Source organism: Silene latifolia, chromosome 6 (assembly GCF_048544455.1).
Source record: "Silene latifolia isolate original U9 population chromosome 6, ASM4854445v1, whole genome shotgun sequence".
NCBI classification, from domain to species: Eukaryota; Viridiplantae; Streptophyta; class Magnoliopsida; order Caryophyllales; family Caryophyllaceae; genus Silene; species Silene latifolia.
The window spans coordinates 2,192,471-2,204,008 of NC_133531.1; the positions used below are offsets into that span (position 1 = coordinate 2,192,471).

Sequence of the window (11,538 nt, forward strand, 5' to 3'; positions counted from 1 at the left end):
CTAGCTTTATGGGTCATACAATAGAATTTTCCTCCAATTATAAATTTTACTTTTTATTTTATTTTTATTTTTTAAAACCAAGCAACATGCTTGGTAGAGCTACAATGCTCATAAGCTACATCAATCTTTCTTCACTCCAATGGTAAGCTACTTGCTTGTTATTTTATAAAAATTGCAAGCAAGTCCCTAGAGCAAACCATTGGAAATGCTCTTATACCGAACTTTTCATTTTCCACCAATTAGTACAAAACATTAATAATAATAAATTTTACAATTAAATATCAAATTGAGTTAAATATCAGGTTTTATAATTGTTACTTCGTATTTTCTTTAATATTCGTATCTAAAAAATCGCGCATTTGCGCGGAATCTATACTAGTTGAATATTAATAGCTGGTGTTTGGAATGCTAATACTAGTTGGTTGTTGAGGCAATTAATGGAAGACATAAATTAGTTATACGAATTTAGGAATAATCAATATAATCTTGTTACCCCGTTTAAGTCATTTTTTCATATACATTTCTAGTGTTGCCATTGAATTTGGTGAGAGAGTGTGAGACTGACTACGTGCATTGCATGTGATCATAAATCTTTAACATGGCATTTTGATTTATTAAAACGAAAATAATATTACTCTATATTATTGTACTTTAAGTGAACTGATCTTAAATTCTTAGTGATTAAGATAGAGGTATCGTGATAATAAATTATGTTCCTATTTTTTTTTATTGTATTGATCTTGCGCCTTATTAAACATTAAAAAAAAATTCCATGGAAGTTAAGGGATAATAGTATTAGGAAAACTCAATTTTTTTGAGAATTTTAACTAATTTTTTTTGAGATTTATCCTCTAGTGAAAGCTGATCGCCTTTACTAGCCCTCACCGAACTCCACCAATAAAATACACAAATTTTTATTTAAGACAGGTATATTCGTCTTAAAATTAAAACAGATCAACTAGTTAGAGTAAAACAAAAGCAGAATGCATGAGAATAAACAACATATTTGTCTTATATGCAAATGTAGGATGACATTTGACTCATTTTAATATTACGATGGATGCAATTAATAGACTTTAGTGTACTACAGCGGGTGGTGTAGAATCTGAGCTTTATTATAAAGATTTTGAGTTTTGTTTTAAAGAATCTGAACTCACCAAAAAAAAAACTTAAAAAAAGCTCGTAAAAATTATACATAAGCTCAGATAGATGTGGGTTGATTGTACAATTATATTATACCACTGGAGATATTATGTTATTTGTAAGACCGGTATTAAGGGAGACTTATTGCTTGAAATAATACACGTAATATTAGCTAGCATGGCTTAAAGCCCTATTATTCCCCTATATATAGTGTACAATAACCTAAATGTTTTGGACACCCTCTCACTCATACAATATAGGTGATATATATTATATATACACAATTAATATTAGAATAATAATTTGAAAGGAGTTCATAAGAATGGCGTCCACTCCTGGTATTCTTACACATTGGCCATGGGAAGCTCTTGGCAACTTTAAGGTTTTTTTTTCACTTATATTTTCTTAATTAATGGCTCTTTTCGCTCGTATTCATACCGCATAGGCGCATAATAGATGTAATTTAGTCTTGGTATCACTGGATGACGCATGATATTTTTTATCGGTTGATAATACAGATTAATTAGTTATGTCTTGTCGAGTCAATTTCTTTTCTTTTGAGCCGTTTTTTTGTGTGTAATTTATCAAATACTTTATTCTTATATATACGAGTACAGAGTACTATGTATTATGACAAAGAGTCACCAGATTTTACAGTAGCATAACTAACTTCGATAATCCAATAATCCGTATTATATTTCTAAAATTTAAGAATATTGTGAAGTGAGTCTTACAATCGTACTAGAATATTTTCGTAATGAGAAAAAATCAAAATTGATGAGAGTATACTATGGTGCTATTAAAATATTTTTCAAAAATTCTTATATAAAACCGTTTTATATAACCATTATTGTAAAACCAAAGTGATTATTATGTACCTAAAAAACCCCATTAAAATAACTTCACCAATCACCATTTTCCATAATAAGGTCGTTATTATAAGTCTTTCGTTATATGATTTTACAATTAGATATTGTAAAACCGTTTTACAAAAGACTTGCTCCATTTCTTGTAGTCAGAATTTTGAGGTCTTGTTCACGCTTCATGAGTTTGAGTACTACTCCGTACGAAGTAAAGAGATGATGCACAGTCAAATCTTGCATGCTACTGTACTTCATGTACGTACTCCGTATTTATTAAGTGACGCCTGGTGACACCCTTTTATTTTCTATTTATTAACGTCATTACGACACCTTAAATTTAGGAACACAAATTAAATACTTGTTCAAGATGGTCATTTTGGTCTGAAACAATAAGATAGAATTTTGTAATTATTTTATACTTATATGTAACTATAGTGATCCAACTAGTGTTATAGTTTATAATGACTTATCGGGTCAGGTCGTATCAGTTTTATGTAACACTAAACCAAAGTGGCTTGGGTGTAGTGGAGTTTGGGAGTGCCTCAAAGCGTTGCAATGGCAATGAATTGAGAGGTCCCAGGTTCGACTCCCTACACACGGGAGTCTCATGATTCATTCTGTCGTCATCCTAAAGGATGTCTTACACAGACACGCGTGGTTTGCGGGGTATTGCGTGTCATGGGGGATTAAACCCCTCGTCACCAAAAAAAAAAAAAAAAAAAAAAAAAATGGAAATATGTAGTAGTATCTTGACGAAATTTGGCATGGCGTGGGCCAAATTCAACTTTGTATGGCTGGTGTAGATCTAAACCTTTTTGCATGAAAATTATGATAAATGGTAACCTAATAAACTAAGAAAAGGACGTAATAATGCATGTACAAATTTCTATTTTCATGTAAACATATGCACGTGTGTGCATACTCAAATTAAGACTAACATGACAAAAACAATATATTTACGGCAAAAGAGAGAGAGAGAGAGTTTTAAAGGTGCAATTAATTCAATCTCATAATTATTCAATAAATAACCAAACAAATTAAATAAATTTGGCATAATTTGTGGACATTTCATAGTAAGAGGGTAACTGAATTTGTTGCATTATTTTTGTTAGGCACAATAAACATGATATATGATGGGACATTCGTAAGATGATAACATAGGTAATTTAATAAGACCATGCTTAAATGACCTTCTATGCCTAATAGAGTTCTTTAACATGACAATATCATTACTTAATCTAGTATTTCATTGAACCTGGCAAAGTTGACTCGATCCGAGTGATCCGACTAGGGCTGTGCACACGGTCGAAAATCTCAAAAAGTTATGGACCTACGACCGGACTGGAAAATTCTGGTCCATGAGCGGACCAGACCGATTGGACTAGAATTTGTCCGTATTTGTCTACTTACATTAACTTGATAAAGGACTTATTAATTTTATACGTATAAAAGTGAAGAAATATGTATTGTTATCGTATAATAACGACAATTAAGCATATATAAACAACATTTATAAAGAATTTTATGTAAACTAACCTAAGAAAAAAAGTTAAAACGTAAATTCCGGACCGGATCAGCAAAAACTGTGTCCAGTCCGGACAAGAATGACCGAAACCCCAAGCCCTTAAAAAGTTTGGACCAGAGACCAGACCGGATTTGTTAGTTCCAGCGGTCCGGTCCAATTTTACGATCCCAACCCAATAAGACTGACTCGAGATACAAATAAACCCGACTCGACCCAAACCTGACCCGAGCCTTGAGTGACTCAATATTGGCATGATTAGAGATGGCCTGACCCAAAACCACCCGACTAAAAATTGACCGTTCCTCTACCATTGTCTCCAGAACAAATATAATTAAACTTATTTTCTTCGAGTTTTGCTTTAAGATCCGTCACTGAATGCTACATGCATTAATTTTCAATACGTCGTATTTATAATTTACGTAATTCTGGATCGTGAGTTCGTGACTAACATAGTACTACTTGTTTTCACTATGCATGGATAAAGTACGTGATTGTGGCACCCATGGTGGTTCATAGCATGTACTCGTTCGTAACAAAACCAGAGGATACAGATATCGTCTACCCTCTCATTACCTTACTCATGCTATGGAGGATGCTTCACAACCAGATTTGGATCAGTCTCTCTCGATATCGAACCGCTCGAGGCGATAACTTGATCGTCGATCGTAGTATCGAGTTTGAGCAAGTTGATAGGGAAAGGACCTGGTATTTTTTTTTGCACTCACCATAAATTTTCTATTGTTTTAACTAATATAGCAGCTAATTAATCAATTAGTAGATTATACAACTGGTTGTACGTAGTTTATGTACAACATTTTCAATGTTGTCGAGTTTTGTTATAAAGTTGTCGGGCTTTACTAATAAAATTGTCGAGTTACAATACAAAGTTATTGAGCTTAAGAGGAATAATTATTAAACTCAATAACTTTTTAAAATAGCTCAATAACTTATAAAATAGCTCGACAACTTTGTATAAAGAACTCAACAACTTTGAGTTGGTTGTACAATGCTAATATACAACTGGTTGTTGGATAGTATTTGTGCTAATTAATTAGGGTAATGATAGATACAGGGTCGTAAATAAAAATTAAATGTATTTTCTAAAGTGAAATTAAATTAGGTATGTATGACAAATTTAGGTGCATATTGGTATAATTAATGTTTAATTATTTAAGCTTTTTATCCCTTTTGGTGCTTTAAATACAGCCCTTACAATATATTATAATTTTTCAATTAATTAAGCTCATCAATTCATTTTGAAACTAACGCTTTATTATTATTGAATAAAAAAGCGCTTAATTAATTGGCTTTTGATTCATGGACCCGTAAAAGTCCTTTTAACAATTTATCTCGACTACAACAAAAAAAAATCACAAATAATCGGTCTCACTTAAAATAGTTGTATAAGTTATTATTATTATTATTATTATTATTATAAAACATATATATTAGCCTATGTAATTAAATGATAATTTTGTTCGTATCACAATTAACACTTATACAACATTTTAAGTTATACTCGTACTTATATGTGACTAATTCGATAATATACTCCGTCCAAAATGAAAGAATAACGAGTCTTTTACGGTTTTACCTTTGTCGATTTTGTTATTAATAGCTTGGTTAATTTTGTTTATGTTGGACAGGGACGACCAAATAGTGTTTAATTGGATATTAATGTACTTGGCATTTTGGGGACTAAAGTCTACAAGAAACATGGCGTTATGGCGAAGCGACGGTGCGATTCTAATGGCGTTATTGCACGCTGGTCCGGTGGAGTTCCTCTACTATTGGTTCCATAGAGCTCTTCACCATCACTTTCTCTACTCCCGCTACCACTCGCATCACCATTCTTCTATCGTCACTGAGCCTATTACTTGTATGTTTCATTCATATATACATCTTATACTAGCATAAATTAGTTCATTATTTCATTTATCGTTCATCATAGTATTAAATCTGGGTCGTGACATGAAACTGAATAATTTAATAGTTTTGTAAACGCTTGTATGTGTGTTTGGAAAGAAATCCGAACTATGGACTCTAGTCTAGATAAAATTGTCTTCTAAATAGAGAAACACGTGATTAAAATAGAAATGTAAACAATTGAATGAGAAAATAAAAACTGGATATTAAAATGACTGAGATAAGACTATGACCATCGTTTACCATATTGACCTTATACTTAATACCACCATGCATTGCAATCGGGTCCATTTGTTTGGTAGACGGAAAATGGAAATCGCCTACTAAAATGACCGAGTACAATATCTGATCCTTAGCACTTACTCTTTCTGTCCCAGTCTATAATTTGCATTTGCTTTATTTTCCCTTTACAACCTAAAGCAAACGTAAACTATTTATTAACGGTGTTATCATGATATGACAGCGGTTATTCATCCATTTGCTGAACACATAGTATACTATATTCTCTTTGCGATCCCTATGATGACAGCCGTATTAAGTGGTGTTGGGTCGATTGCTGCCGTAACATTGTATCTCACTTACATCGACTTGATGAACAACATGGGTCATTGCAACTTCGAGGTCATTCCTAAATCGGCTTTTACCTTATTTCCGCCCCTCAAGTATCTCATGTACACTCCCTCGTAAGTATTTCATTTATCGCCTTTTTTTTAATTATATCACTTACATTGACCGAAAAATGGACCGGATCAGATTATTTGGTCTGGACCTAATCCGGACCGAATTATTTCTGTCCAGACCTCGGCTCTCATTTTTTCAAGTTTTGATCTTTGGTCCGGTCCGATCCAAGACCGGTTAATTTAGGTCTGGACCGAAATGACCAAATATCATGTTTGTAAAGACTAATAATTAAAATAGAGTAAATTATCAAAAACTCCCTTTTAAAATACGCTTTTTAAAATTTACTCCCTTTTAAAAAAAAGTTTAAAATTTACACCCAAAATATTGCAAAAATTTAAAAATTGCTCCCTAATCTATATTTTTGCATTTTTATGACAAAAATGCCCCTCATTTTTTTATTTCTCATATGTTTATCGATCTCCATTACAACTTTACCCACCTTTCTACCACCGGAGGACTTCACGGTAAACCACCACAATCCTCCACTCAAAATCCACCATCATATTCGTTATATGAGAATAGAAACTTAGGGGCATTTTTGTCTTAAAAAATGTAAAAATAGGGGTTTGGTTGCAATTTTAAAATTTTTGCATTATTCTGGGTGTAATTTTAAAAAAAAAAATTTAAAGAGAGTAAATTTTAAAAAGTGTATATTAAAAGGGAGTTATTCATAATTTACCCATTAAAAAATTATGAATCAAATTAACATTTTATCTTCAAAAACATTATAAATTAATATTGTCAATGATTTTCATAAAAGGAGTTGACTAATTATTTAAATGCATTTTATTTAGCGGAATAAAAATGTAATTATCATATACGAAATAGTAAAAAACTAGTTTTAGGTCTAATTCGGTCCAAGACCGGACCGGGTCAAATATTCCGAGTTTGGTCGGTCCAAGACCAATTTTTTTTGGTCCGGTATTCGGTCCACTAAATTTTATTTTCGATCTTCGGTCCGGTTCAGTCCGGTCTTGAACCGATTCTCACCCCTATGTACAACTGTTTTACATAATAATTGTGTGATTTTGTACATGTTACAGTTTCCACTCTCTACATCACACCCAGTTCCGAACAAACTATTCACTCTTCATGCCATTTTACGACTACATCTACGGAACAATGGACAAAGCAACCGATACATTATACGAAACTTCTCTAAAGAAGCCTCAAGATGTTCCTCAAGTTGTTCACTTGACTCACCTCACAACACCACAGTCTATCTACCAAATCAGGCTCGGGTTTGCGTCCCTTGCATCCGAGCCACTGACCTCCAAATGGTACTTGTGGCTCATGTGGCCTGTCACATTGTGGTCCATGGTCACAACATGGATCTATGGCCGGACATTCATCGTCGAAAGAAATACTTTTGGAAAAATCAAGGCACAATCTTGGGCTATACCTCGTTATAGTGTACATGTAAGTTGATCATTTGGCTTATATAAGGTGCATATTGGGTAGAGCTGGCAAATAATAACACAACACAAAAACACGACACGAACCCGATACGAAGTTAACTGATTTGGGTTGAGGTTTAATGACCCATTTATGTAAGTGGGTCGATATGAACACGACATGATATTTAATTGGGTCGGGTTATTTGGGTTGAGCTCTCTAAACACGAACACGACACGAGTGACCTGTTTACTAAACTGATCCAAATTTTTCTTGTTCTTCATCACATAAATGTACTTATACTTTCCAAATATAGAAATGACACGAAAACACGACACGAACCCGACACGAAATTAATGAGTTAGGGTTGAAGCTTGATGACCCATTTATGTAAGTGGGTCGACACGAACACGACATGAGATTTAATTGGGTCGGGTTTGGGTTGAAGGGTTCCTGATCCATTTACATGTGACATGAACACGAACACGAATCCAACACGACCCGATCTGATTGCCAGGACTAAATTATTGCGCCATGTTTAGTAAATCATTTTGCTTTATTTATTCAGTTTTGAAACGTGACGGGCTGACGGCCTAAATATTTAATAAAAAAAATATTTCTTTGATTTTTTCTTTATTTAGGCCATTAACGTGGGGTCGCATTGAAAATGTTGATTCAGCCGACCTCTACAAGTCATTTAGCTTTATTCTATCGCGCATTGTAACTCCATTTTGTTATAAATTTGGTACAGTATCTTCTTAAATGGCAAAGGGAGGCAATCAACAAATTGATCGAAGAAGCGATTGTAGACGCAAATATCAAAGGAACCAAAGTTGTGAGCCTAGGACTTTTAAATCAGGGGGAGCATTTAAACGGGAATGGTCAAGTATACTTGGACAGACACCCAAAGCTCGCGGTCAAAGTGGTAGATGGTAGCAGCTTAGCTGTTGCAGTTGTGCTTAACAGCATCCCTAAAGGAACTTCACATGTCCTTTTCCGAGGCAGGGTCTGTAAGGTTGCATACTCGGTCATCTCTACACTATGCCACAAAGGCATCAAGGTACGCTTGATCCTTTTCGATGGACATGGCCCACATGGGTTTAATTAAGCCGAAAACATATTTTTTTTCCCTGAAAAGCTCACCCGGACCATGGCCTGGTTGTAGAGATGGCAGTGGGCCGTGCTGGGCCGGCAACCGTGCCACCCCAAAAAATGGCCCGGCCCAGGCACGCTAATTAGGCCCACCGTGTCGTGCCGTGTTTGGCCCATACTTGAATATCCCAGCCGCGGCCCGCCTATGGCACGGTTATTTTCGTGCTGGGCCGTGCCTGGCCCATGGGCTGGTCGTGCCTTGTTCATGGGCCGGCCCATCGTGCTATTTTTTTTTTTTTTTTTTTTTAAAAAAAACAAAGAACTTTTTATAATAATTGTATGATTTTAGTACTTTTTGTTTATTAATATAATAATTTAAATAAAATATATATTTTATTAAATATTAATGTACTTGATTAGTTGTATTTTTAATATATTCGATTTAATCAAATAATTAAGAAACGATGAAAAAAAGAGTGTTTTATTAAACGATTAAGAAACAATGTTAAAAAAAATAGCCTTGCTTGAACCCGACTCAACAACTTGATTATCATAAAACCCGATTCAACTAATTATCACAAAACCCAAATAACTAGTTACTAATTATTTTATGTAAGATTTTTATATATCACAATAATTCATATTTGTAAGATTGTAATTTGTAAGAATTAAGATAAGTAGAAGAATAAGAGATGGATTGAATTGTGAAGAAATGAATTGAATTAGAGTGGTATTTAACTATTTATAAATAAAATTATAAACAGGTGAAAAAATCCACCGTCCTTTGTCGGGCCGTGCCGTGCCTGGTACGGGCCGTGCCACCTCGTGCCTAGGCCGTGCCGTGCCTGGGCACGGAAATTTGGGCAAACTCGCGCCGCGGCCCATGTCCAGCCCACTCGTGCCTGGGCCGTGCTTCCTCGAAAACCACCCCGTGCCGTGCCGGGCCGGGCCTGAAGTCGTGCCTGGCCGTGCCGCCCACCGGCCCGCGGCCCACTGTGCCAACTCTACCTGGTCGGCATGTGCTCAGTGGTGGACCGAGGAAGGCTAGCAGGGGCGATCGCCCCCGCTGACGTTTAAAAATTTCAAAATTTTTAGTTAAAATTTTTGAATTTTTTGAGGGCCCTCTTATAATATTACCCTTTGGCCCCCGCTGCCTTAAAATCCTGACTCCGCCACTGCCTGTACTGAGCTTCGTCTCTAGTTGGACGACCAAGAAATTTAGCAAGAATGTTTATCAATGTTATCTCATGTGAATTTCAGGTTGCTACCATAAGAAAGGATGAACATGACAAACTCAAGAAGAGTCTTCCTACAGAAGACGGAGACAACCTTGTCCTGTCAACAGAAAGCCGCAATCATAAGGTACAATTTTCATGAGAGAACATGCATCAGGTAAATAGGTACGTAATGATCTTTTAAAAGTTACAGTAAGAATAAGCATTTGATGTTATTGCAGGTATGGTTAGTAGGAGAAAATCTGACTGAACTCGAGCAGTCGACTGCATCGAAAGGAAGTGTGTTTATTCCTTTCTCTCAATTCCCTCCCAAGAAAACAAGGAAAGACTGTTCTTACCTGAATACTCCGGCAATGTTGGCTCCCAAATCCTTTGGCAACTTACATGCTTGTGAGGTCTGTCTTCACAACATCATTGTTCTTTTATACCGTATATGAATCATTTTATGTAGGCTCACTAGCTACACCGGTCAAAACTCGACCCGACCTGAAATCTGACCCACCCGACCTTTTTTTAGGGTTACAAACCCGGTTTTTTTCAACCCGCGACCCGTTTAACCCGAACTCAAAATGACCCATTATTTTAGGGTCGGCCCGTTGGGTCAAAGGTAAATCATGAATTTTATTAAAATATTAATATTTATATATTATATTTGAAAAAATAGTTACAAAATTATTGTTTTTATTACTTAAATTTACAAACACAACTGAAAAGTCAATTTTATTTAATATTTAATAATAAAATAATTATTAAAAAAATTTATTTTAATAATTATGTCAATATAATTAATGTAAACGTTGAATATGATTATAATATTAATTTTAAATATGTTTTACCTTTTTAAAAAATATTTTTTCGATTAAATTGTTAAAAACTATTTCTGAACCCGTATTCTGACCCTAACCCGACCAGTGACCCGTATGACCCGATCCGTTTGACAAGTCTAAGGCTCACCGATAAAAACGCGTCAAATAACTTTCGCTAAAACATCTTATGATATGATGTGTATGAACAGAACTGGCTACCAAGGAGAGCAATGAGCGCGTGGAGAGTAGCCGGAATATTGCATGCTTTAGAAGGATGGAATGTCGATGAATGTGGCGATATGGTCTTCGACATTGATAAAGTATGGGAAGCTTCCCTTCACCATGGATTTCGCCCTCTATCGGCCCCTGCCTAGGCTCATCACCAATGCTTAGGACATTCATGTTTTATGTTGCTAATTAAAGCTATATGATTAAGTACTGCTAGTTCCTCGGCTTATTACTCTTTATTATATATCGCGTATTATTAGATGATACCAAGATCGGTACATGAAAATAAATATCAAAGATAATATATCGGTTTCTTGAATAATGTTAACTGCTAACTCATATACTCGTATACATAACTAAATCTAATCTAGTTGAATAAACTCGATCTAGAAACACTATTTGTACTATCTGGACAAGATTTGATCCGGATATGTATTAATAACCGAAATATGACTTGAAATTCGAACTGACTCGACTTATCAATGATACCATGGATTTGTTGTAGGGATTTGAGGAAGGTACGCGAAATCCGGAAACCATGATAATGAGTCAAAATTAATGATTGACTGTTAATAACACAATGAATAAAATATACACCAAGATCCATGCCTCACTATAGGCTGATCGACAAGAGCAATAATTTG

At 34.9% G+C, this 11,538-nt stretch overlaps 1 protein-coding gene across 1 annotated transcript; it reads left to right on the top strand.

The window, feature by feature from the left end:
* Positions 1-1,379: 1,379 nt before the first annotated feature.
* LOC141585941 (very-long-chain aldehyde decarbonylase CER1-like) lies at positions 1,380-11,241 on the top strand. The gene is made up of 9 exons (XM_074407021.1): positions 1,380-1,525; positions 4,016-4,236; positions 5,178-5,410; positions 5,921-6,140; positions 7,182-7,557; positions 8,285-8,593; positions 9,886-9,987; positions 10,082-10,255; positions 10,876-11,241. Exons 1-9 carry the CDS (start codon positions 1,466-1,468, stop codon positions 11,038-11,040), a joined length of 1,860 nt encoding a protein of 619 aa, XP_074263122.1. The 5' UTR covers positions 1,380-1,465; the 3' UTR covers positions 11,041-11,241.
* Positions 11,242-11,538: the final 297 nt, after the last annotated feature.